Source organism: Callorhinchus milii, unplaced genomic scaffold (assembly GCF_018977255.1).
Source record: "Callorhinchus milii isolate IMCB2004 unplaced genomic scaffold, IMCB_Cmil_1.0 Scaffold5, whole genome shotgun sequence".
Taxonomy (NCBI): Eukaryota; Metazoa; Chordata; class Chondrichthyes; order Chimaeriformes; family Callorhinchidae; genus Callorhinchus; species Callorhinchus milii.
The window spans coordinates 9,448,778-9,476,009 of record NW_024704746.1 but is presented as its reverse complement, the minus strand read 5'-3'; the positions used below and the strand labels follow the sequence as shown (position 1 = coordinate 9,476,009).

Genomic DNA, 27,232 nt, shown 5'->3' with positions numbered 1-27,232 from the left:
CTTTATCACAAGCTCATGACATTGTATCTGTGCCATGTTTTGAAAGTAACACTTACTGCGGGCAATATATTAAACACCCAGGATCAATGGACATCAAAAACAAATTTAATACTGTACATTGACAAATATTTGTGATTTCATTGAAGCAAATATTACAGTCATAGAGAGCAAGTACAATGTGAAACCAAGAACGAAAACCTGGGGAAAAAATCAATCTGCAGTAGTTTATATTTTAAGCAGTTAGAACCATAAAAAAATTACAATACAGAAGTATTGTAATTTGGCACATTGTATCTGCGTTGGCTCTTTTTTTCTTGCCTACTGTGACCGCCCCGATCGAGGCGTGCTCCACCACTGTCAAGCACTTCTGGACACCCTGAGTGAGGGGCGCTATATAATTGCAAATTGTTGCAGTGTAAAGAGCAACCCTTTCAATCTCATTTACATGCCCTTTCCCCATACTTCATGTCGGTTTGTGGGACGTTGCTGTGCGCAAACTGGTTGCCGCGTTCACCCACAAATAGTCAATCCACTTTACAGAATATCCTGTGAAGTCCTTCGAGACGTCTCGACAATGTGATAAGGCACTACACCAAATGCAAGGATTATTGCTAATATTATGACCTACTACCTCATGGGACCTTGCTGTGCGCAAATTGGCTACTGCATTGGCCTGTAAAACAGTTTACAGTTTATATATCCTGCTAAGCACGTTGGGAAGTCCGCTTCATGTGAAAGGTGCTATACCCATGGAAGGATTATGATTAGCAGTAGTACTTATTACCCCTTGTAATTTACTCCTTAGATTATCCACTTAAATCATCAGTGGACATACTATCTTGCTGCATAACGTTTTGAGAAGTCATTGCACATGTCCACCAGCCTACTTTATGAATTTTAATAAACCTATTACTACATTCTTACTGTAACTAGCCTGATCTTTCAAGCATAAAAGAAACAAGTAGGTTAGAGGAACAAATGTAACTAAATGCCCTGTGCTAACGCAGAACTAACAATAAAAACCCACATGGTAGCACTAGAAAACATGTGTTAAATAATAATTGCATTTGATAAAGTGCCAACTGCGCACAGAAGTATCCCACAAATGTAAATCTTCAGCTGCAGACTTTGTAAGTATACAGACCTTTGAATGAGATTGCTGGAGTTCTTGCTCGAGTCTTTCCCGCTCATCTCTGAGCATCTTATTGGTTTCGATTAAAACATTCATAGTTTCAGTTTTCTTCATCAGCTCATCGTGTTGTGCCAAGGTTTTTGCAGTTACCTGTAACCAAATTCAAGCCAACAATTGGATTGTCATGCAACATCAAAGAAAAATGTACAAGTGTTTCTCTCAGTGTGGCAACAAACCTAGAATTTTTTTTAATTAAAAAAAAGCAGCCAAGTCCTTTTTTATCTCAACCCAAGACCCAATCGTGACAACTCTTTAGTAATATCTTTATCTGAGTAATACTGAGTTTAGTGTGACATCCAGAACACTCAGCATCTTGATCCTTTATGCCAAGAGTCACGGTTTGATTACATTTTAACCATGTTTCTTACTCAGGACAAAATATTATGCATGTTACCATTAGTGCTCTAAATGCTAGCCCTTGCATTGCAAATTATAGCTGGCACACTCACCTGCACTTTTTCCCTTTCAGAGTTGAGATTATTTTGCACTTCCTTCATTTCCCTCTCTAAATTCTCCATTCTCTGGCGATAACGAAGGCATTCGACCTGGGCAACTTCAAACTTTGTGTCTGCAATTTCTCTTTCTCGCCGCACAAACCTACACCAAAATCAATTCCAAAGATACATTAGAAACACATTTGTTTACAGTTAGCAGGTCCCATTTAATACCTTTACCCAGGGTTCATAAGGGACAATAAAACAGAAGTATGTGAAAGTAAGTTTCCCATTTAGTGCCCCATTTCATCACAACAGCAGTTTACATTATGTAAATGTAAGATTTATGTATATATATGGTTTTACATAGCAAAGCTATGGAGTTCAACATTTCAGGCATTGATGTTGCTCTACATTCAACGAATAAAACAACTTAACATTCAATGATTTTAGACCACAAAATATCTAGTCAATCTTTTCAATCACTTTCTAATATATTCTTTGAAGCTCTTTGAGTCATCTCAAAAATGTGATAAGTTGCTATATCAAATGCAAGGATTATTATTATTATGAGCTGGAACTTCATTTTCTTCCAGTCTCTTCTGAAGTTAATATAATCTTCCTCCAAAGTCAACATACAACAACAACAGGAAATTAAAATGTCCCACATTAAACTGGAAGATGATATTGTTTAAGTTTCTTCCTCCTACTTACCGAAGAATTTCAAGCAATTGTTCCTGGGATTTCCCCTCCTCACTGAAAGAAATGTTCATGCAACTCTGGCTTGCATCTTGTACAGTGGTCACCATTTTATTGCTGAGGCCCTCGACCTGCTCAAGCAACAGCTTGTTCTGTTTCTGCAGATCCTCGCAATGTGCTGTTTGTTTCACAATTTCAGCCTGCAGAAAATTTTAAAAAAAATAATGCTCTGAAGTTTCAAGGAGTTCCAGTTATTTGTAAAGTTTGTAGAATTTATAAATTAAAAGCATTTTCTTGATAGTTTCTGTTCATCACACATTAGTTTCATTTCTGAAACCAGTAGATATAAGTCCTTTACTTAAATAATCCTTGCTAAATGCACCATGAATACAACCAGTGTTCGCTCAGGCTGAGCCTAAGCAGCCAGTTCTTTTAAATAGCAAACCAGACACACATTTAATCCTTGCACTTTCCAGCAGGACAAATGTGGAAGGGTTCAATGGACTGCAATTGAGTATTAGATGATTCTTTTCTATACTTGGGAGTTGTTTTTTGAGAAGCGGGTTTGGAATTAAATCAGTGTCTCTGAAGCTATATATAAACAGCACTTAAAAGTTAAACAAATGAGAGGCGGGAACAGATAAGAGAAAATTATCAACCACACACAGCGTACAAAAACTAAAGTGTTTCTTTTCCAGTACAATGAGCTACTCGGATTGTACTTATAGGAGCCTTTAACTGTACAAATAGGAACCTTTAACATCTGTTCAAGTTCTTCCTTGGCTGTCTTCATCTCCAACAGCTGAGCTTCAGCCTTCTGAGCAGTATCCTCTAGCTGTTGCCGCAACTGGGAGGTCTTGGCTACCTGCTCCTTAGCAGTCTGCAGTGCTTCCACATCAGCAGCATGAAGTATCAGTTCCCGCTCATACTTATTCTGTGCTTCAGAGGCTATCCTTGCCTGAAATGGAAACGACAAGGAACAACATTTTATACCAATATAAAGATACTTATTCTAAAAAAGAACACTTTAAATTACAACTCAGGTTATAAGTCACTTAATTCAGACATGCTCTTATTAGCAAATAGCTGGTGAATTTCTGTGCTCGTCCTCAGCAAATCAAGTATCTCATGTGAACATTTCCACATCCCACAACAACCTTGCTTTTACTCTGAAAAAGATGTAGGTAGTTTCTGCTTGGAAGGGGGCTGAAAGTGGAAACTAACTTTGCTAATTTAATTCAGGTCCCAGAAGTGAAAAGGTTGGAAGAGGATGAAACCATTCAGTTCATCAAGCTTGTTCCACCAGTTTATTAGATTTTTTTAAAAAAACAAGATTACATATAGCGCCTTTCACGCCGGGAGGATATCCCAAGGCGCTGAACTCCCATTCCCTGCCTCTCCTCCATGCCCCGTATTTACCCTTACTTCCCAAGTCTCAATTCAGCTTCCCTTTTAGGACATATTAGTTTGCTGCCCAGCTTTATCAACCGTTTTCAAATTTTAAAAGAAAAGTTAGTGCTTAATTCTATACAGTAAACCTCACAAAAGTCGTATGAAATAGGAACTTACAATATGATGTATGCAAAGTATGAGTTATGTCAAAGTTGCATAGATTATAAACTTTTGAACGGGACTTGGGCAGATGTATGACTTAGGCGAATATACAATATATACAGATCTGACTTGTGCGAGCTGTATTAATGCCAGGCAGACACTGAAAGATCTTGTGAAGTAAACTTGTAAACATCATAAAAGTTCTGCAGACCTGTTCCTGACAATCCGCCCTTGCTTGCTGTTCATTGTTTGCAGCACCAGTTGCTCGTTGAAGAGCTTCCTGAAGTTCTGCCTGGAGGCTGCTCAGATTCTTCCTTAGGTCAGACATCTGAAATGTGTTTTTTAAAAGAAAGTGGCAACAAGCAATCATTCAACAGAAGAGAACAACTCACAACTAGAATCTCCCAGGACAAAACTGCACACAATTAGTAGACAACAATCATCAAGTCTGTAATGTGAAGAGTACACAAGGCAGAGCATACACACAGCTGTGCTCAAGTGACCATTTTAAACAACTCAAACTTCACTTCCTGCAATTTGATTTATCATCTGAACTCCTTAAGTAAATATCAAAGAAACAATACCAATTCTTAATCTAATGCTGAGCCAACTGAGAAGTCAAAATAGTTTTGAATATTACGTCTTGGGTCATTGTTCCACACTATTAAATATGAATTGTAGCTGATAAAATTAAATCCATCTTGCAAAGACCAGTTCAGTTAATAAGTTAAAACCAAAATGTTATACCCAAAGATGTACCATAATGAATGAAGTGACAGAACTAGCTGAATTTTAAAGAAATTAGTGTTGAACTATAAATTAATGGTATTAAAGGTACGTTAACTAGTAAACATAACATGTAGGAGCAGGAGTAGGCCATTCGGCACTTCAAGCCTGCCCCTCCATTCAATCATGGCTGATCTTCTAATCTAACTCCAGCTAATAACCTGACCCTGCCTTATCCCCATAACCCTGAATACCTTTTACAATAAGAAATCTATCTATCTCAGTCTTGAATATGTCAACAGCCCTTTGGGGTAGTGAGTTCCATACATTCACCACCCTTTGAGTGAAGAAGTTCTTCCTCAACTCAGTGTGAAAGGGCTGGCCTCTGATTTTAAGGTTGTGACCCCTGGTTTTAGTTTCTCCAACCAGGGGAAACAATCTCCCACTATCTACTCTATCATGTAAGCACCACGAGTTGTGCAAGCTTGTTCCTAACGAGAAGGTTAGTAAGTCGTAAGGTAGGGAAGAACAAGACCGTGGAGGACTTCAAAAGTGAGGACAAGATTCTTCTGGGAGATGTGAAGCTGGGCGAGGATGGGGTTGATAAGGTCATGGAGCTTGGGGTGCGAAAGGACATGGGTTACAAAGCTCTGAAAAACCTGCAGCTTGTGGAGGGAAGAATTGGGAAGTCCAGCGACTTAGCATAGTCAAGCCTGGGCATAATGACAGTTTGGGTGAGGGCCTTGGCAGCCCGAGTTGGAGGTAGTGGTGAAGGCGGGCAATATTGCAGAGGTGGGTGAAGGTAGAACGGGTCATGGCATGGATGTGGGGTTTAGAAGGATAGTTGAGGGTCGAACAAGACACCAAACGTTCCATACTGGCTCAGTGGAGAGTGCAGCCACAAATGTTGATGCTGGTAGCATCTGAAGTGAGGAGGCGCTGATGACATTAAACTGGAGAAAGTTGGCTCTCATGCAGGACTTGATGTCTGACAGATTTAGATCTTTTACAGTACATTTAACTGTTTTAGTAAGGAAAGGTAAAGTGGCAAATCTAGGTAGACAATAGCCAAATTCTTCTCGAGGTGATTCGTTGTGTGTTTGATTACAGTCTGAACAACTACAAAGCCTGGAAAGCTATCACGTATTGCATGGCAGAAAGATTGGGGGCTTTTTAAAAAGTGCAAACAACTGGACAAACAATACATTCAAAATGCATTTGTCAAACAGTTTATTTAGAGCTCCAAATCAGAAAGGAACATTGTATTTTGAATGGCGAGCCTTTACCTGCTGTTCCAGATTTTCTATAGTTTTGCGCTTTTCATCAGTCAAATCTTGTTTTTCTTTCTCAGCTTCCATTAAACGCTTTTCTAACTGTGCCTGATATTCTGCAGACTCAGTGAGCCGAGACTCCACAGCTGCTCGAACCTCCTCAGTCACCTAGAAAGAGAGGACAGAAAGTCAATTGCAACAAACTTTCAATGCAGATCTTAATTACCCACATTTAGCATTTAAAACCGGTGGATTAAGTTCAATTCCAGGCAGTTGTCGTAACACCAATATTTAAGAGATCAATTTTAACATAATTTCTAGTTAGTACAAGCGGTCCTGCTCCTTATCAACCTACTGGCAAAAGCAGCTTCATTCCAATTGGTATAAGCAAAGTATAATTATTATAAGGTAACATTGCTGAAGTTCCTGGTTAATCAAATGTCAAAAGAACTTTCAAGGCAGTTTCTGATGAGAGTCTAAACACTCGTTGCAGCAGATTAAAAAGGAGTCTAATTTGTGACCTTCTCAAACTCCACTAATTGGAGTCTCCACAGTGAGACTGAGCAGCCAGATTGCAGCTGACGATTTTCAAAAGCCTCCAAAGCTTCGAACACAGCCAACCAGAGGGTGAAACGGATAATAATAATAGTACTTGCATTTGAAATAATGCCTTATCACATCAGTGAGACGTCTCAAAGCGTTTCACAGGATAAACTGCAAAGTGGTTTGACTGTATTTTTTGGGTGAAACATGGCAGCCAGTTCACTTTTATAAGAATAATTGCTTAATAGTTGCTAAATCAATTATCTTTTACCTTTTAATTAGGAATGTGGTTGTGTGATTTAAGCAACAATTTGTTGGTTCTCTGCTTAAGAGTGCAAGTGGCTGTTATTCTCTCCCCTTAAATAATAATAATCCTTCGATTTGATACAGTGCCTTATCACGTCTTCAAGATCTCTCAAAAAGGATACTACTAACAATAATTATCGTTCACCAAAGACTATGAAATGCTCTATGCCCGCTGAGAAATGCTGCACATGCTGGTTACAAAGTAATATTTTAGCTTCAGACCTGCTTCTCTTTGCTGATAGAGTCTTCCAGACTAAGCACCATGCCTCTGTACTGCTCCAAATTGCTTGTGGTTGTCTTGAGGCGCTCCCTGAGGTCGTTTGTCTGTTCCTCCGCCTGGCGAAGCCGTGATCTTAGATTGTCCACGTCCTCTTCTCCATTTGAATCCCCTAGAAAAGTACAATATACTTATTGCCACCTTAAAATGTCAAGGCAAAGCAAGTTTATTTGCTCGATTGATTCTTTCAAGGGTTATCATACCAACATAAAAAAGATTTTGTACCATTCAACAGCTCCAAATCCCAATTAAACGTGCATCAGGTACTAAAACCTCAGGGTTGATATCAATAACTGCTATTATGCTGGGCGGTAGGGGAAAGAAAAAGGAAAAGCCTAGCTGTGGTCTGCTTGTAACAATTGCCAATTTACCGGTTACCAAGATGTGTAAGCACAATTATTGTACTTTCAGGAATGAGTTTATGTACAATTATTAACTTGTGTATACGAATACTTTCAGGAAATGCATGATCTGAGGTCCATCAGACATTCATATCTTACTGCAGAAGAGACATCAATCCCAAGAGTTAAAAGCCTAACATAGTTCAACAGATTCTGGATTGCCAAGACACCTGCAATTTTCCATGGGCCAAGTCCCCAATTTCCCCACTGCTAAAGAGAAGGGCTGATACAATAACATGTAACAAAGCTATACTCAAAAATGAGGCTTCTTGCACTTGCCTTTGGATCCTCCTCCTTGAGTATGCGATACCAGTTGAGTTTCAGCATTGGAAAGTTGCTGTTTCAAAGTGCTGGCTTCTTTTTCTGCATTTTTCAATAGGTCCTTTGTCTTGACATGGAGACCTAATTCAGTTTCATACTGCTTTTTGATTTCCACAAGTTGCACCTTTGAAGTAAACAAAGGTTAATTGTTGTATATCTCAGAAAAGAGACAGAAATCAGGACAACTACATTTCTAGTTTTGCCCTATCTCCCATTTTAAATGGTACAACAGGCTTACTTCCGATATTATGAGCCTCTAAGCTCTTATTTGTGCACCAGAAGGTATCTGACCTTCACCCTCAGATTTCTCATCCTTTGGTCTGAATCCACATGACAGTCATATATTATTCACATTGATAAGAATAGTTTGAGAACACTTACATCTTGGTTCCTTCCAAGAAAATGTCGCTGTTCCACTTCATTTTCCAACTTCTTTTTTAACTGTGTTATTTCTCGTTCTTGTCTTTCAATCTGGTTATTCAGGCGTTGTCTGGTCTCAGTCTCTGCGCGCTCCAGACTCAACTAAATGTGACAGTAATGGTCAGTTAACAGAATTCTTTCTACTCAAAGTAACACAATGATCAACAGCAGGAACATCAGTAAAACATTTCAACATCCCAAAGGGTAAATATGCCACATAATAGAATAATAATCCTTGCATTTTGATATAGTGCCTTATCACGTCTTCGAGACGTCTCAAAAAGCTTCACAAGGTATACTGCGAAGTGATGAGACTGTATTCCTTTTGAAGGAGAATACCTATGTCGGACCATTTGCACATCTGTAGATTGCACTGCTTATCAAATCTACCACTAACTGCTATATTTATACCTGAATGGACTGTAGATTTGTCAGCAGCAAACTTTGTCCCCTGTGTTCTGCTAACTTAGAGTCACGCTCTTGGGTCAAACGCGCTTCCACCATCTTCAACATATCTTTCTCTTTCCTCAAATTTTCCCCTCGAGCCTGTGGATAAAGGATTAAAAACACATTTTATTCTAATTTCTTTTTGGTCAGCCAGGTGTCTGACACGTGGAAACCCATCACCATGCTTTATAGAGTATCCAAACCAAACTGAGAAGCATCCTTTTTAAAACTAGAAAAATGTGCTTCTATAATTATGGTTTAATTGCATTAAATCTTCTGTATCATAAAATTGATAATTTGGGGTAAGCAACAAATAAATGCAAGTTCAAGTAATGTGGCAATTCTCCAGACAGGCTGTAAAACTATTCACTAAAGTAACTGGCCTCAGTGAATTGCCTCTTCTTTGTATAAATTAAGCTGCTAAAAACATACATTTAAAGGGCCATGGAACATAATAGCACAGAAGCAGATCATTCAACCGATCGGCCGAAAGGTGATAGCTCATCCACTGACGCTTACTACTCTTAATTCTAATTTGAGGCTCGGATTTTGAACATTAAACAATTTAGAGTGTAATAGTCATCCAAGATCAGAGAAATATTAGATCCATTTATCTAAAATAGTTATTCAACAATGGCTCAGGAAACGTGTTAGTATGAAAGGGGAAAGACGGGAGCGAAATATAGCATAAGGGGAGAGGACTGAGCAAGCACAAATGAATTCCTTGGATATATACATTCTCCAACTATCTATATTTTATTGGGCTTCAAATAGCCTGGATAAGTAGAACAAATAGCTCCCTACACAAATAACTAAAAGTTGATTCTACTTACAGTAAATACATCAAAACACAAAAATACATGTGCATTTCTACATTCGTCAGCGCACAGTCACAAAAACAATTTTACTGTATAGCTGCAGACACATACTAACACGTATATTAAACAAAGTTCTGACCTCTTCTATAGCCAACTTTTCGTTTGATCCTCGCAGTTCCTGTGTCAAACTGCAGATAATGTGCTCCTGTTTCTGTACAGTTGTGGTGAGTTTCTGACCCCTATCACGCAGTGATGATATTTCACGCCGGAATGCATCTATATTGTTCTGCAGCATCTCATACCTTTACATAAAAAAAAAGTTTTTTTAAAAAAAAAGTGCACTTGTTCATACTGTGAATGAAACCAAATGCTTTGAGATACACTGGGTGCAGGTGTAGTGTGGATTAGATCAAGGCAAAGCCTGTGATTTTGCTCTAACCCATCTCAGAAAGGTATTATTTCCTGCCCTAGTACACAATTCTCAATTTACTTAACGACCTCATTGAACCTCCTAAAGATGGCTAAAATCAGGGTGATCAACCTTTAATCTTATTATGAATCTATGGCTGGAATATTTATTAAAGTTCAGCTTTCCGCTCACACAAATGTGTAACCACTGACATTTAATAGTTAATTAGACAAAATAGCTCCAAGTCGGCTACAGATCTGGCTTCTGCAAACGTACCTTTTGGAAGCAAACTCTAGCTGTGTAGACAATTTTGTATTCTGGGTTCGCAGCTGTGTTAAGCCATCCTGAAGCTTATCATTCTGCTCATTTAGCATCTTGTCGTTCTCCGCTTTTTCCTTCTTGTAGGTTTCAAAATGTAACTGTAACTAAAGTAAAAATTATTTTCTAAACAATATGCATCTTGAAAAATATTTAATGCTTTAACCAATGTACATTTTAGTCTTTGATAACAAAACAAACACCAATTTATTTCCTAATTTTGTTCGCGTCTTGAGGCTTAATGGATAATTGGTTTAATTTTTGGTAAAATATAACATCCCCCCAGGCTAGTGCACTCTAAGAAACAAGAGACTGACTAACAATTATACTCTGAACCTGCTTTAAAGAATGGGATTACCAGGCCATGGCTGGTAAAACTGCAATAAACGACAAGAACACAGTATTCACACACTGATTAAGCATCCCTTTTGATTGAAGAATCTAAAATAATTAGTAGTGTCTATGGAGACATCCAGTCTTCAACAAATAGGTGTGACAGGATTTGTTTACATCAGCATTTACCAACCAAAAATATGATTAATTCAATTATTGAGTTTGAGTTTAAATGGTTTATCCACACTATTATTAGTGGAGCTTGGAACTTCCTCCCAATGTGGATCTTAGATAAGTGTAAATTTGCATTGAACTATCCAGAAAATAAAATGTTATAGTATACACAGCACAACTTTTTATTATAAGAGTCAGTTCCATAAATAGGCAATAGGAATTTTACCTTAGGAGATCACAATGGTAACAATAATCAATGAGAGCACATTATAAAAGGTTAGAATACTTAAAAATAAATGTGATCACCAAATAAGAACAGCACCAAAATAAGTTACTCTAACATAATATCACCATGAGAAACAACAGCATCGTTCTACTGCACTCCACATTCTTCCAGCTTATGTAAGATTATATTTGTTGTATTTAATGTTTTTAAGGCTTTTAATTAATATCTTTATATACGTTTAGAAAGTAACCTACCCATAATCCTTTAATAAGGTTTATTGATTTAATAACTAGCCTAGCAGAGATTAAAAGTAGCTTTGCTGAACCAGTTGAGGTTAGCTTCGGATTACATTTTATATTTTCCTGGGAAGATATTCACTCCTCTGAGATAATGAGCAATCGGGTTCTTGAGCATAGACGTAAGAACAGTGGACCACAGAAAGAAAAGGCTGCAGCCTCAGATATCTACCTATCTCAAGACTGAGAAACAAGCAGGGCGTGTTAGGCCCCCCAGAAGTTGACCATATATATGTCTCTCTACAAAGCAGCCTGCGAAGTGTGGGGGCTTATCTGTGACAAGGGGAGGTGGAGATAGAAACACGTAAAAGAAAGATGCAACTTTGAAACAGATGTAATTTTGAAAAAGTTGGGAGTTGAAGAGGGTCAGCGCTTTTCCCAGTGGAACCGACATTGATTCTACTGTATCTGTGGTCTCAGTTTTAAGAATAAGTTACACTATTTGTGTTATTTAAATCTTTGATTATTATACCACTGTATTGGTCATCTCCATCCGAATCTCTTACACCTACATTGTTCCCGCCTTCAGGGATTAAAAGTGTGTAGTGCCATTTTAAAGATATTAAAGTGTATATTTGACACTTACCTGCTTTAGTGCTGCCTTGGCTTGTACAAGCTCTGTGGTCTCCAATGCAGGAATCTGACTGGGTGTTGATGCCATCTGAGGCATTTCCTTACTCAATCCTGGGGAGTGTTTTGGAAGAGACGATATTAAAGACATTTCTCCTGGTGCCTTATCTGAGGGGGGGAAAAAAAATCTGGATTTTAGTGACAAGATTAATATTATGTAAAATCCAGATAATGGAACCATTGTATTAATCGCTTTTTTTTAAATAAACCGTGCGAGCAGGAAGATATAGAAAACTAGTAGATTCAAACCAAGTCTTCATAGATTTGTAAGAAAATGTGAAACCACTGAAGTCCATGCTCCACTAGGGGATGGCATTTATAATTACTCCTTCAGTGAGACAAAGCTAAAACTGATGGGCTATGACTTACCTTGGATTGGAATTGAAACTCCAGTCGTATGTGCGAGTAGTATGCGGTACATATCACGCTGCCGTACAATCGATTCAACCATTTGCATCTGATGATTTCGTGCTTCACGGAGACCCTCCAGTTCGACTAAGGATTTCGAAAGATCAGACTCAAGTCCTTTAATTCTGCAATTTAAAGTCAATTCAATTTAAATAAACCTTCATTCTTGATATATTAAGCAAATTTCTCCTATATCTAAAAATACAAGCAGTCCCAACATTAATATGTTGATAAATCTATGAGTTAATTCCTAAAAAGAAAGTACAATTATTCAGACATTATCTGGGATTTGGAGCCTTATCCAGGTCCCTTGGGATCTCAGGCTACGTGCTGCTCAGTAAAACGAGTTTGAGTGCAAAACATGCACAGTGGATTGTTAGGCAACGTGTGACATGCTGACTAAAAAATATTTTTTCTAAGTTTAACAAACCTTTAATCTCATGCAGATTTAATAATCTAGATTATTACTTTTGAATTAGTCAACTGATACTTAGATTATTTTACTCTCTCAAAATAGAAAGATGGAACAACTGAAGGATAAGTAGTTAGACGCTGTTAAGCATGGTCTTAACTTCAACTACGCAAAGTGTTGTGGTTTGTGACAACTTAGGTGGTATTAGTTGGCAGTAGCATTACAATAAGGCTTAATTGGATTGGGGGGGGCAGAGAGCAAGGGACAAGAAAGTACTTCCAACTACAGTGAAAAACACACACAGGACCTCCAACAATGCAGAACACTTCAACCACTGTACTGGAGGTCATTCTAGAATGTACGTTCTGCAGACCTTTGGCTAAGACTTTGAGTTTACTTGAAGAATAATATGATGTGCCAAAGCCAATTTGATGTGATCAGGCCCCAGAATTTACCGTGATGAGGCCTTTTCCTCTTCTTCTTTCTCATGTTTCTCAGCAAGTTCACGAAGGGTCAGTAGCAGCTGCTGGTTCTGCTGCTGGAGTTCTTCAATGCTACGATAAGTGACTAAATGTTGTGAAATTACTTCAGATGAACTGCTAATATCAGCCGAGCTAACTTCATCTTCTCGCAAAACGTGGTTCCCTCGTGAATCTTCCAGTTCCATCAAAAGAATTCTAGTCTGAATTGCACACAAATAAAGGAGTGCAGTGTTATGCGTTTCAGGTTGGATACAGAGCATTTCATGAGCAATTCCATAGAGCTGCTACAATAATAAACGGACAATGACAGAACAATGTTATCCATATTTTGATATTAGGCTGGAATTTCATTAGCAAAACATTTTTGTGAAAATATATCAGACCAAAGGTTCAATGGTAAGCAGTATAATAATTTTTGCAGTTGATATACTGATTTTTCCCATCATCAAGATGTCTCAAAGTGCTTCAAAGAATTTCGCTGGGAAGCATAGCATCTGTACTTGTAGGTGAATGTGACAGCCAATTTGCACACAGAAATGTTATCTCACAAATAGCCATGAAACGAGGGACCAATTTTATTTGTTGACCAGGACACTGGGATAAGCCCCTTTCATATTTCAAATAGTGCCATGGAATCTTCAATTTCTACCCGAACAACCAGGCGGGATCTCAGTTTAACGTCCTTGCTAGTCTATTAAAGCAAGCTAAATTGCTTTACACTTGTCAACTGTTAACACTTGGTAGCATGGGTTAATACTACCGGCAAATTCCAGCATATTCCTGAACATAAACAATTTTAACAATTGAAGAATTTTATTCAACAGACCACTGGATTCAATTATTCCACTGGAAGTTTTAACTTTAAAAGGCTTGGTTGCAGCCTAATAGTCCCTTTATTTGCAATGATAAAACTGGAAATAAAATAAGCCAAGAACCACAAATGTTTCATCTAAAACTATCAACCCTCTTCTTGTTTTAATGCAAGGTGCAACCTCATCGTACATTTTGTATCAAGCAAAGCAAACATCCTTCAGTTACACACCCACCTGCTGAAAGAGATGAGTCATTTGCATTTTTAATCATTACAGATGCTATGCTTCACAGCAAAATTCTTTGAAGCACTTTGAGACATCTTGATGATGTCTCAAAGTGCTTCAAAGAATTTCGCTGGGAAGCATAGCATCTGTACTTGTAGGTGAATGTGACAGCCAATTTGCACACAGAAATGTTATCTCACAAATAGCCATGAAACGAGGGACCAATTTTATTTGTTGACCAGGACACTGGGATAAGCCCCTTTCATATTTCAAATAGTGCCATGGAATCTTGAATTTCTACCCGAACAACCAGGCGGGATCTCAGTTTAACGTCCTAGCTAGTCTATTAAAGCAAGCTAAATTGCTTTACACTTGTCGACTGTTAACACTTGGTAGCATGGGTTAATACTACCGGCAAATTCCAGCATATTCCTGAACATAAACAATTTTAACAATTGAAGAATTTTATTCAACAGACCACTGGATTCAATTATTCCACTGGAAGTTTTAACTTTAAAAGGCTTGGTTGCAGCCTAATAGTCCCTTTATTTGCAATGATAAAACTGGAAATAAAATAAGCCAAGAACCACAAATGTTTCATCTAAAACTATCAACCCTCTTCTTGTTTTAATGCAAGGTGCAACCTCTTCGTACATTTTGTATCAAGCAAAGCAAACATCCTTCAGTTACACACCCACCTGCTGAGAGAGGTCAGTCATTTGCATTTTTAATCTTTGATTCTCCCTGCCGAGCAACGTAGAACTCTTATTAGCCTCATCGGTATCTTTTTGTAATCGACGCATTTCCTGCAGCAGAAAAAAATCCAATAATATTAATCATTACATTTGGTATAACGTCTTTCATGCCGGGAGTACGTCCCAAAGTGCTTCACAGGACATACTATAAAATGCAGTGACTGCGTTTTGTGGGTGAATGAGTCTAGTATCATATGACCTTTGTAAGAATTGAAAAGGAGGCATTAGACAAAGGGTTTCCCTTTATTCCTGCTCTGTCCATTCATGTTGTGGACTACATAAATAAATATCTTCTCAATACATGAACTGTGCATATATGCTTACAGCTCAATGAATAGCTTTTATGTGTTGTATTATGTTCTCATCTGTACAAATGGTGAGGTGTTTAGCGTAGAATTTTTAAAAAAATGCTATTTGTCAATCACCCGAAGTAACATGTTGTACCGTATGTATTCAAAGCATTTGCATCAAACACAAAGAAAAACGGAGTCTTAAGAACCTCAATAAGTTTCGAGGCAGTGTGGAATGTGCATTAGTACACCAGCCATCATTATTCCATAAACCGACATTCAGAACCAACATCAGACTATTAATTACATTTACAGATAAGTGTGAAGCTGTACCACTATGTCAATGCGTTCAAGACACTACATATGCCAAAGGATTTTATTGAGAACGTTCCTGAAGCATTCATTCTTGCTGCACATTAATATCGGCACCTTTCCTCTCAAAACGATCAGTCAACAAGTTATGGATGGACCGTTGGGAAAGACTTTGTTGACTGGAGAGTATGAGGGGAAGCTTAGCAAACATTCTGACCACCTCAGCTTCAAATTGCTGGGTAATGAAGTCTCACTGCCCTCTGGAATTTAGAGTGTTCAACACTATCACTGCCGAGCAACAAGGACTCAGGAAAGGTGGAATGGAAAAGTAAACAGAAGAGAGAAAGAACAAGAGAAAAGTGAAATGCTACTACAGTTATTTATTTTCCTGAAATCAACTTTTAATTAAATCAGAAGAATGCAAGGATGATTATTATCACCTTCATGGCTTCTTCCAGTTTTGCTGAGAGATTTGCTACGGCTTTTTGCCCACGTTCATATTCCTCCCGCTGGCGTTTCAAAATCGGAGCCTTCATCTCCACTTCTTTCACAATCTCATCCAAGTACTTATTTACCCGCTTGTTTTCCTGTTTTGCCAGCAACAGCTGATCCTGGGCTTCAACATATGCATTGTATAACTGTGTAAGAAAGATGGTGGAGCGGGGGGGGGGGGGGAGGGAGAAAGATGAAAATATTCATCTGCATAGGTTGTTACTCATATTTCATGAAACACCAAAATATTTTAAGTCATATTTTAAGAAATTAGCTTTCCCATTTCATAGCTCATTCATCACATTTGCTTTGCAAGAGTCCAAAGAGTGGAATGAAATTATGTTCTGTACCAGCACTTACAAAAGAACTAGGATTGGAAAAATAGTTTTCACTAAATGGACCAAATTTCCCCACAGTGGGAGTAAGGACAGTTTAAGCTTTCAAATGGCAGCACATCTACAGGGATTCCATATACGTGTTGCTCATGCAATGCAGGAAAAAATGATTACAGTAATAAGGCTACTCAGACACTGAAATTTTCAAACATGAAAACATTCAAAACCAGTAACGGGAAAGTTTTCAATAAAAGCTATTCAATGGCAGCACATATCTTAAGAAAAAGATATTGAATGACCTAGTTCCTACCTCAGTAAGCTTCATTCCAGGTTTTATAACTTTAGCAACAGCTGCTGCAGTTGGGGACATGGCAGCAAGTTCTTCCTCTGAGAGGGTGGCTATACCTATACCAAAACAGATATGCAATCATCTAAACCACTAGCACAGATACAGTTATTGGCCAACATCTAGTAACCAACAGCATGCTCACCTTTACGTTTGGTGGCTACAAGGAGATCATTAGCATTTTCCAATTCCTTCTCAAGCTTACCGACCTTCTCATTCAGGTCAGTAATTAGTTTGGCATTGGAGGCCACGGTCTCAGCCACTCGCTCCTCGCTTTGCTTATGGGCTAAAATATAAAGACGTTAAACAACAACTTGCATTCATGTAGCACTCTTCACGCAGGCAGCGTTTACGTGCGTCACAAAATACTTAATGTTGAAACACTATTTCAACATTAAGTCATTTTCAACTATGAATGAACAGCGCATGTTTTAAAAAGGATGGAAAAATACCCATCAATGAAGTTCGCATTAAGTAACCTTACCCTCGTTAGCCTGTTTCAGAAGGCTATGAAGCTCTTCAACTGCTCCGGTAAGCTCTGCAGCCTTAGCTTCAGAATCATCTGCAGCACTCTGAAACAAATGAAAACATTTAAGAATGAATTGATTTAACTGGATATGAAAAGGTACTGACAATAATGAATGTTCTGAGGAATAACATTATTAAGCATTCAATGGTTATTGCAAAGCCCAAATTTTAACTTTATTTTGTTCAGAAATAATAATATAATAATAATCCTTGCATTTGATATAGCGCTTTTCACGTCGGGAGGACGTCCCAAAGCGCTTCACAGAACACACTGTAAAGTGAAGTGACTGTATATTTGTGGGCGAACGCGGCAGCCAATTGCGCACAGCAATGTCCCACAAACAGTCGTGGATTGAAAATGACCAATTTATTGCTTTTGGAGGAATTATTATTAGGCTCTGTGTGGAGTAAGGAAACTTGCCCAAGGTTTCGCCCTGCCTGGAATTGAACTCAGGTCTCTCGCTTGCAAAGCGAGTGCTCTAACCATTGAGCTACAGGACTCCACAAATGCATTAGAAATCATACCGGCTGTATTTCGCATTAAGTTGCTTCACTGAAATTACATTTCCTAAAATTATCATAGCATCCAATAACATTCATAATCTTAAATTTTTGAATGATGATATAAAATATTAACATTTCAGTAAGGTGCTCTTCGTGCAGTTCGGTGATCATTTCTGTGGCGAGTGCATCAAATCTCATTTAAGTGCTGGAAATGCTCGGCTAATAGTTTTATTTTGAAGCATGGTTCATCCTCAAAGAGAAATCACAAGGAACAACAAGGAATCTTTCTGCAATATTCTAACATTAAGATTGTGTGTAAGACTCAAAAATCCAAATATTACAGTTCAGATTTTGAACTTTTCACTAAACTGTATCAATATTGCTAGTCAAGAGAATTACAAAAGCAGTGAGAGTAAACACAATAGGTTGACTTTTGGGTGGTGGTGGGGTTCATGACACACGCGGAAACCCATCACCAGGCTTAAGAGTATCCAAGCCCAGCTATATAACATACCTTGTATAAGTTTGATAACTTTATGTGAGCATTCAGCTCATTGCGGAATTTTTCCTCCATGCTCGCCGAATGCTCCTTTGACTGCAAAGAAATAGAAGATTGATATCCAAGGTCAATTTTAACATTGAATGCATACATGCATGTAATACATATACACACACACGCGCGCCAGAACAAGCACCAGTTTGACAATCTGCAATTTCCAATTATCCTGAAAAAGTACAAATGAATTTGCATTTACCAAGATTAAACCAATATTGCTTTTACTGGTTTCCAAATGTTTTCTTTGCCAATTTCCCCTCAGTAGGCATTAAAATTTTCTGTATTCAAAACATCATAGAAGGTTATATAGGCACAGATCTCACCAATGGAACAATAAACTAACCTCTTTCAGTTTACTCATTAAGTCATCAATCTGTTTCTTGAAATTTTCATTAGCTCCTTTTAAAGTGCTAATCTGTTCTTCAATACTGGAGACCTGTGAAAGTGAATCGGTGAAAAACGTTCACCATCAGGTATTAGTAAAACAGTTTAACAAAAGTGACAATTTACAGTCAGGAAAATTAATAAATACAAATAGACAAAATGCATTCAAATTACAATACAAATTGACATATTTAACAGCTTTCAAATTGGGAGGACTTCCCAAGACGCTCAACAGTGTTGGCACGCGAGCTGGTGGTGGGTTCTGAGTAGAGAGGAGAAAGATGACCAAATGCGCAGTCAACGAGGTAGGTCTTGAGAATGATCTGGAGCGGGGCGAGGGATGCAAAATATGTATGACGTGTAAAAAATAATTGGCAGTTTTCCTTTCCTAAAGAAGGTGCCTGCTCTTCTTGGTTTAAGGGTGGGGGGGGGGGGAGGGCGACACAAGGCACATGATCCTCATCTAAGCAGTCATTCCTCATGTGCTCAGTTGGAAATTGAAACTTGGCAAGGTATTAAACCATGAAGGACATCATAGCTGACCCTAATGTTGCTATAACCTTGCATCCAGTTACACATATTCTAATAGGAACTAGAATCCTGGTGAATTTTTCCTCTCGAGGTCTGGTCAAATCCACCCAACTGGCTAAGATCAGGTAGCTGAATGTAAGCCATAAATTGAACCAGAGACTTTCTATATTCTTGAGTAAAGGTGGGGCAATCACACCTTGGGCCACCAGGAAAACTCATGCATTGCTTTTTAATTTGCTATAATAGAATATCAATATGTTGACAAACTATTACCTCATCCTTTTTGTTCTCGAGATTACATCTCAGTTCAAGAATTTCATTGCTCTTTTCTCGACGAAGTCCCAACAGCTCATCAGTCTTCTTTTTTAATTCTGCATTCAACCAATTGGTCTGGTTCTGCAATAGTTCCTTTTCTTGTTCAAGTCGTTTTTCACGGTACTGCAAATAAATTAACAATAGAGAAATGGACAGTTGAAATCCTGAGTTTGGGAATTTTATGGTGAACTGGCTTCTCTTGCATCGGACTGTTGTATTATTTTAGATAATGGCATTAATACACAGAAACATATCAACAATTTATTGACTATGAAATACATATAATTTATTGACAATATATATATTTGAACGTTGATCACATAACTCTCATTTTAGTACAGAATTTAATAAATAATGAAGACACTAATCTGTAAGCGTAGCACTTCAAAAGGTCTTATTTGCGCATAAGAGTAGTTTTTAAATTGACCTTCAAAGAATGAAATCTGAATTTGCAAGGTTGAAAGTTAGAGCCACAAATGCACTAAATTGGTTATAAAAAAGACAACCACTCACCTTGATTGAGATTTCAGAAACCTGGAGTTCATCGAGCTTCAGCTGAAGATCTATTTTTGCTGAATTTGTTTCTGCAAGCTTAGTATTTAATCGTTTAAAATCCTCTGCATGGGAAAAAAAGAAACCTGGGTTGTTCAAGTTTTTAGGGAACATTTAAATTATTTTCTTAGTTATGAAAGTGAACTCATAACTCCATCTGTATCCCATTTCTCTCGATCGCCTGGAGTAAAGACAGTCTTACTTTGCTCACTGCTCACATTGTCTGGGAAGGATGTCATGCTGAATGTGAACATAGTATTCTCCACCAGTCACACTCCATTTCCATTTAAATGGTTACTAGTGCTGGTTTGCTTCAAATATTTTAGGATATTTTAAAAGAGCTTTCATTAACCATTTACTAAAAAAAAAGCCAGCAAAGCTAATTTTCAGACGATGTTAAAAGAGCTCTTTGGGCGAACCTGGGTGTTGTTGTATGTTTGTTTTCACAACTGGACGTACCGAAAATCTTAATAGCTTTAAGTAAAGGTCCATGGAATGGGTCTGGGCTTTCCCAATCCAGCTCTTCAGTGGGTACAGCCCCGCAACAAATATTAGTCTCTCAAATCAATCACAAAAATGACCAGTGTAAACAACAGAAAATGTGAGCACACTGGTGTAGTGGAGGTTGCTTTTCAAACATACTGTTGGGCAGTGTAAAGAAAATGTAACATCTGGCAATTGTTCAATTTTACTTTGCCTTGTCTGACCCAGGGCTTCAATGCAGATGCTGGTTACCAGAAATAGAATAGTGCTCCATTCCCCTCAGAGGAACCAAAACCACTACATTTTTAAAATCACAATTTTTATAGTTATAGACAACTCAAACCACTGTTGTACGAAAGTAGAGCTCAGTGGCCATTTGTGTCTGCATGGCTAACCGTCACCTCCCCCTTCCCTCTCCCCCGGCTCGGTATCAGACTCCGCCACTGTCAAGCGCTCCGCGGGTCTCTGCCCCGCACGAAGGGCTCTACATAAATGCAAGTTGCTGTTGTCTGCACCATCGAAAGGATACCAACAATTCAGTGTTGGAAGCTGGAAGCAAACCCACACTGCACTGAAATGCGTTATAACTCGGTCTGACTAGTATCCTCCAGGACAAAGGAAACATTTACCACACAACATCCAAATACACATTTCATCAGTTTCTGAACCAACATACCATTCAAATGTTCCAGTTCTTGCGATCTTCGTTCAAGAGTCCTCACCAGTTCTCGTTTTTCATTATCCAACTCATCCTTTGCTCGTGAAAGTTGGTTCTATTTTTCCATTTAAAAATGCCAAAAGAAAAACTAAATAATTCACAGCAAGCACAACATCTCATTTCACATCAGTTATATTTTGGATCATTTGTCCTAAATCTTTATACGTCAATATTTTTTGCACACAACCTTAAACCTGACAAGTATACAGGCTGGAAAAAAACATTAAACAAAAGTAGTGTTCCTTTAATATCAAAGGATTGTATTCTAGCATAAAAAGGATATGTACAATATTAGTCGCTCGCTTACATGTGATCTTTTCTTGAGCCCACAAATTCAGATGAAGGATTTTCTGCTCATTCCACCTCGCTTATCCAAAATATTAACTCTACCAACTAAAGCATCAAGATGTTTCCTACATATGTATCCTGGCCTTCACTCGCATGCCTGGTAACAAATCAGCTGCTGATCAACTTCCATGTAAAGAAATACTTATTGATGTCCATCCTAAACCTGCTCTTCACAAACCTGAACCTGGGCCATAGAACACTGCTGACTTGGTGTGTCGCAAGATATTGTCCTAGGTTTATCTACTCTATCCTGCTTAGCATCTTTTAAGTTCTATAATGTTCTCCCTGACATCTCACTTTGAGGCTGAAAAGCCCAAACTGATCTAATTGCTTGCCCGAGCTCAGAGATCAGTTTCATTACTGTCCTCATGGAGAAAGTTCCAGGTTTTTATATTTCATAGAAGCATCATCTTTGAAAGGACAACATCACCAGAGAACTGAAAGGTTGGTTTCTCTGACTAAAAGTATTTGAATTTATTTGTAGACGGGCGTCTCTAACTTTAATTCATGCTTTCTCTTCCGCCCCCTTCCACAACCTTAATAGTTTCTCAATTCTCTTCCCAAAAGACTTTTACCCACTCTAGTACTGTTCTTGGTGAAGTTCAAATATAGAGAGCTAGTCACTGTAAAATGATTGTGTTTGTAAAGATCACACACCTGAGAATTTTTTAAATTTTCTTGAGAAGAGTCTAGTTCCTTATTTTTCTCTTTAGTCTCTGTTAATTGATCATCTGTAACAAAAACATGTACATCACCCACAATGGACTACAGTAGTATCTTGCATTAATTCAAACAAAAAGATGGAATTCTAAAGCAGAACATTGAATTTGCTCTTCGTTGCAATGGTTGCCAATAAATTCTTCCTAAAAAAATTCTCATAAGCTACTATGTTCAGCCAAACCAAGATTACCATCTGGTACATGAACTACCTTAAAGAATTCTACTTTTAACGAATGATTAGCTATGAAATAACGGATGGTACCAGCAACCTGCGCATTTATTAAATATGAATTATATGAAACTATAGTCGCTTCTTGAAAGAGCATTTCTTGGAAGAAACGTCAAAAAAGTCCCACTCTTCACTGCAGGCTAAGTTTAATACAGTGTGGTTGAATCCTTTCAGCTAAGGCTGTCCACACCAATTACAGCGCAACCAATATTATAATGATCCTTAGGTAATATATTTGGATAATAATGATGATGACATCTCAAAGCTCTTCAAAAGATATACTGTAAAGTGGTGTCGGTGTGTATATTATGGAGGCAAAAGCAGCAGCCAATTTGCGCACAGTCTAATGATCCACCCTGACCATTTCTACATAGTTCAGAATCGCAGCAAATCAGTATAATTGGGATAGAAAATAAACAACAATAATAACAAAATTACACTTATAGAGCGCCTTTCACGTCAGAAGGACATCCCAAAGCGCTGAACAGTCAGGTGTCAGGGCCTGAGCGTGGGGAATGGGTGGTCTAGGGGTGAGGGAAGGCAGAGAGGTGGGAAGGAGACCAAAGGCACAGTCGAAGAGAAGCTTTCTTTGTGAAGCCACAGCAATACTTACTGAGTTTGGTAAGTTCTTCACGCAGATTTTGACACTCCTGTGATTCTAATACCAACTTTTCCTGGCTCTGGGTGAGCCGTTTCTCTACTTCAAAGTATTGTTGCTCTGAAATGAAAATGTTATCCAAGTTATCAAATAATGCCTAAAGTCCCATCATTAGTCATTAAACATTTGTCCTATATTTTTACAGTTAAATTAAAACATGACAACTTACTTAAATAGATTAGAACTTAAGCAAATCCATTGGCATCATCCACGATGCTGCCCCTGAGCTGCCACAATGAATTGAAGGGCCACAAAAAGCAACAGAAGTCAAATAAACACTAAGAATAAAGAAACCCCGGGGGGCATCACCTTCATCACAGCAAAGATAATAATAATAATGATCCTTGCATTTGATATAGCGCTTTTCACGTCGGGGAGACGTCCCAAAGCGCTTCACAGAACACACTGCAAAGCGAATTGACTGTATATTTGTGGGCGAACGCGGCAGCCAATTGCGTACAGCAATGTCCCACAAACAGTCGTAGATTGAAAATGAACAATTTATTATTGTTTTTTTTTGGTTTTGGAGGGATTATTATTAGGCTCTGTGTGGAGTAAGGAAACTTGCCCAAGGTTTCGCCCTGTCTGGAATTGAACTCAGGTCTCTCACTTGCAAAGCGAGTTCTCTAAACCACTGAGCTACAGGACTCCACAAAGATCTTACTTGTTTAAAAATAAAAAAAATGCACCAATTTACAGCAACTGGCAACGCTCATCACTGCCTTAATTTTAAACGTTTTTGATTAATATCGTGTCTAAAACGGACCAAAAGCTAAACCCGTGGAGGTCTTCCGCATTAAAAAAACCACAGGAAATGCTAACGTTTGGTGCTAACTTTTTTTTAAAAAAGAATAGGCGGGAGGGGGAAAGAAAAGGAGCGGAATGTTTTGCAAGATAAATTTTTTTAAAACAAAAAAACACACACACAAAACACTTAAAAACAACAAAATGCACCTGACCATGAAACAGCTTATTCCGGGCAGTTTAATATGAATGATTTTAAATGCTAGTCAGAGGGTCCTGCAGCTCAGTGGTTAGAGCATTCGCTTTGCAAGTGAGAGACCTGAGTTCAATTCCAGGCAGAGGGCGAAACCTTGGGCAAGTTTCCTTACTCCACACAGAGCCTAATAATAATCCCTCCAAAACCAAAAACAATAATAAATTGGTCATTTTCAATCTACGACTGTTTGTGGGACATTGCTGTGCGCAATTGGCTGCCGCGTTCGCCCACAAATATACAGTCAATTCACTTTACAGTGTGTTCTGTGAAGCGCTTTGGGACGTCCTCCCGACGTGAAAAGCGCTATATCAAATGCAAGGATTATTATTATATTATTATTATAAAATAAAAGAACATTTACGGGTTCCTTTTAAAAGTAGCACAACCTGTCGCGCTCCCTTTATTACTCCTCACCCACCCTCTCCCCCCCGCTCCCCACCCCCTCGGGGCAAAGGGTCCAAACCTCAGACCCACTGAAGCTTCAGCTTCGATGATAAAACTAAAAAGAAAAGAGGTTCTGGTCTCCAGGCCTCAGGCCTCGGACTCTTCTCTTTCTCTCTCTCTCTCTCTCCCACTCACCACTGTCCACTTTAAAGCGCTCGTACTTGACCTTCAGGCCGTCCGCTTCGGCCTCCTTGTCGGACAGCAGCTTCTCCAGCTTGCTGACCGTGGCCTTGGGGAGTTTGGCCAACTCGGAGCGCTCCAGCAACTGCTGCAGCGCGGCCGCCATGTCGGCTCCTCGGCTTCAGGCGCTGCCGCTCCGTGCGCATGTGCAGAAGCCCGCGCTTTGCTCCGCGGAGGGGCCGGGGTGGTGGTGGTAGCCAACTACAACTCCCAGCACGCCCTGCGACTGCCCTTCGGGAGCGCAGGCAAGTGGAAGGTGAACTACACCTCCCAGCATACCCCGCGCTGCCCCTGTTCAACTCTTCTCTGGGAGAATTGCTGCATTGGTACCAAATAATAATAGTACAACGACAACAACAACAACAAGAAGATTGCATTTATAGAGCGCCTTTCGCATCAGGAGGACGTCCCAAGGCGCTGGACAGTTGGGTCGGGACCCGAGCAGGGGGGAAATGGTCAGGGTGAGGGGAGGGAAGGGAGGGAGCGAGGAGGGGGTAGAGAGTCGAGGTGAAGGCACGATAGTAATCCTTGCATTTGATATAAGCACCTTATCACGTCTTCCAGAGATCATCAAAACACTTCATAGAATATGAACTGACTGTATATTTTGTGGGCAAAACACAGCAGCCAAATGTGCACAGTAATAGCAATTTGCCAACAAACAGTTATGAAGTGAGTGACATAACTTATCTGATGGCCAGGTCACAAGACACAAATTCCATTCTCTTTTTGGATAGTGTCACGGGATGCTTAACCTTCACCTGAAGGATTAACATTGGTTAAAGATTTTACCTGGTGGATTGACACAACAGTTTATCCAACCCCCAAGTGGAGTGTCAGCCTGAATTATGAGCAGAAGGTTTGAACCCATCAACTTATGACCCATAGATGAGAGTGCGAACAACTGAGCCAAGGTATCATCAGGGTTGGAGCAGATTGTAAAGAGGGTATATCAGGACTTTGGAGGGAACAGAAAACTAAAGCAAAGATGGCATGGAGTTCTGGTATAAGTTAAAAGCTTGTGGAGGCTGATCCAACACAGAGAACATTAGAGAAATCTCGGCTAGAGATGGTGAGATAATAAGTTCCTCACAAAGGGTAACAGAAAATGTACAGCATGGAAACAAGACACTGCTGATGTTTACATTCCACAAATGTCCACCCTTTCATTTCTCCATCCCATACCCATACCCTTCTGTTCCCTTTTCCCTCACATCCAGGTGAGGGTGAAGTTCCAGTTTCCTCTTGAATGGATCCACAGTACAGCATGTTTTATCTTTATAAGTCTCAAAATAATAAGGCTCTGTATCAAATGGAAATATTATTATTATTATATAGCTGCCGAAGTCGTACGTGCACCTGAATCCCATTTACTTTCCTGTCAAAGCCACAGAGATTTGGGGAGGACAAGTTTGCAGGGCTACAAGGAGAGCGCGGGTGAGTGGGAGTGAATTGGATAACTCTTTTCAAAGAACCAGCACAGACACGAAGGGCCGAATGGTCTCCTTGAGTGCTGTGTAATTCTATGATTTCTTTGCACTGGTTGTATTATATAAAAGCACTCCTTGTACTGATAAGGTGATAAGACCTCTGAATGAGGGAACGCGAATCAACCAGCCTTTTAACTGGCTCCTGTCCAGTACAGTATAATTAATGTGAAGGGTGACTGACTCGTAATGGTGAGGTAAGTCCTGTAGCTCAGCGGTTAGAGCACTGGCTTTGCAAGCGAAGACACCTGGGTTCAATTCCAGGCAGAGGGCGAAACCTTGGGCAAGTTTCCTTACTCCACACAGAGCCTAATAATAATCCCTCCGAAAAAAAACAAACTAGTAAATTGATCGGTTTCAATCCACGACTGATCGTGGGGACGCGCGGCTGTGCCCAATTGGCTGCCGCGTTTCGCCCCAAAGATATACGGGTCCAATTCACTTTCGCAGCCTATTCTGTGAAGCGCTTTTAAGAGTCGTCGAGGAGGCGTGAAAAGCGCCATATCAAATGCGAGGATTATTATCATCAGTATTATTATTATAAGGGGCATAAACCAATGGCCATCAATTTTTGTCTGGAGTGGGGGGGGGGGGGAGTAAATGTTTGGCAATGTGGAGGGTTATTCTGGGGCAAACGTCTAGAAGATCATTACCTGGAAGCCAGGACTCTGACCCAAACCAGGCCCCATGTAATGTAACCTCAGCTAAACCCTGAACAGTAATTTTGTGCTGAATTCATCACAGTGATCACGAGGCCGGGGCTGTTGTGACTGCGGGACACAAACACCCCCCCCCCCGGGGGGGAGGGGGAGCGTCACGCCGCGCGGGAGCCTGGGAGTTGTAGTCCGTCCGCCTGCACGTCACGGCTTGCAAACCGCCGGAGCCCAGGCGGTGGCGGTGGGGGTGAGGAACTACAAGCCCCAGGGAGGCG

At 39.4% G+C, this 27,232-nt stretch overlaps 1 protein-coding gene across 2 annotated transcripts in view; it reads right to left on the bottom strand.

The window, feature by feature from the left end:
- Window positions 1-24,927, bottom strand: part of tprb (translocated promoter region b, nuclear basket protein) — a 44,634-nt gene extending 19,707 nt beyond the window's left edge. For both annotated transcript variants that reach the window (XM_007895583.2, XM_042335279.1), the window contains exons 1-28: window positions 24,770-24,927; window positions 23,146-23,250; window positions 22,241-22,314; window positions 21,194-21,290; window positions 19,996-20,099; window positions 19,441-19,605; window positions 18,596-18,688; window positions 18,211-18,291; window positions 17,149-17,236; window positions 16,810-16,950; window positions 16,629-16,723; window positions 15,932-16,129; window positions 14,833-14,940; window positions 13,071-13,297; window positions 12,165-12,328; window positions 11,752-11,903; window positions 10,095-10,243; window positions 9,549-9,711; window positions 8,556-8,690; window positions 8,106-8,246; window positions 7,683-7,848; window positions 6,948-7,114; window positions 5,892-6,044; window positions 4,091-4,207; window positions 3,080-3,283; window positions 2,341-2,525; window positions 1,642-1,789; window positions 1,145-1,282 (exon numbers count right to left, since the gene is read on the bottom strand). In XM_007895583.2, coding sequence (XP_007893774.2) covers window positions 1,145-1,282; window positions 1,642-1,789; window positions 2,341-2,525; window positions 3,080-3,283; window positions 4,091-4,207; window positions 5,892-6,044; window positions 6,948-7,114; window positions 7,683-7,848; window positions 8,106-8,246; window positions 8,556-8,690; window positions 9,549-9,711; window positions 10,095-10,243; window positions 11,752-11,903; window positions 12,165-12,328; window positions 13,071-13,297; window positions 14,833-14,940; window positions 15,932-16,129; window positions 16,629-16,723; window positions 16,810-16,950; window positions 17,149-17,236; window positions 18,211-18,291; window positions 18,596-18,688; window positions 19,441-19,605; window positions 19,996-20,099; window positions 21,194-21,290; window positions 22,241-22,314; window positions 23,146-23,250; window positions 24,770-24,920 — 3,909 coding nt within the window. In that variant the 5' untranslated portion in view covers window positions 24,921-24,927. The remainder of the gene's footprint in view (window positions 1-1,144; window positions 1,283-1,641; window positions 1,790-2,340; window positions 2,526-3,079; window positions 3,284-4,090; window positions 4,208-5,891; window positions 6,045-6,947; window positions 7,115-7,682; window positions 7,849-8,105; window positions 8,247-8,555; window positions 8,691-9,548; window positions 9,712-10,094; window positions 10,244-11,751; window positions 11,904-12,164; window positions 12,329-13,070; window positions 13,298-14,832; window positions 14,941-15,931; window positions 16,130-16,628; window positions 16,724-16,809; window positions 16,951-17,148; window positions 17,237-18,210; window positions 18,292-18,595; window positions 18,689-19,440; window positions 19,606-19,995; window positions 20,100-21,193; window positions 21,291-22,240; window positions 22,315-23,145; window positions 23,251-24,769) is intronic.
- Between the last annotated feature and the right edge of the window lie 2,305 nt (window positions 24,928-27,232).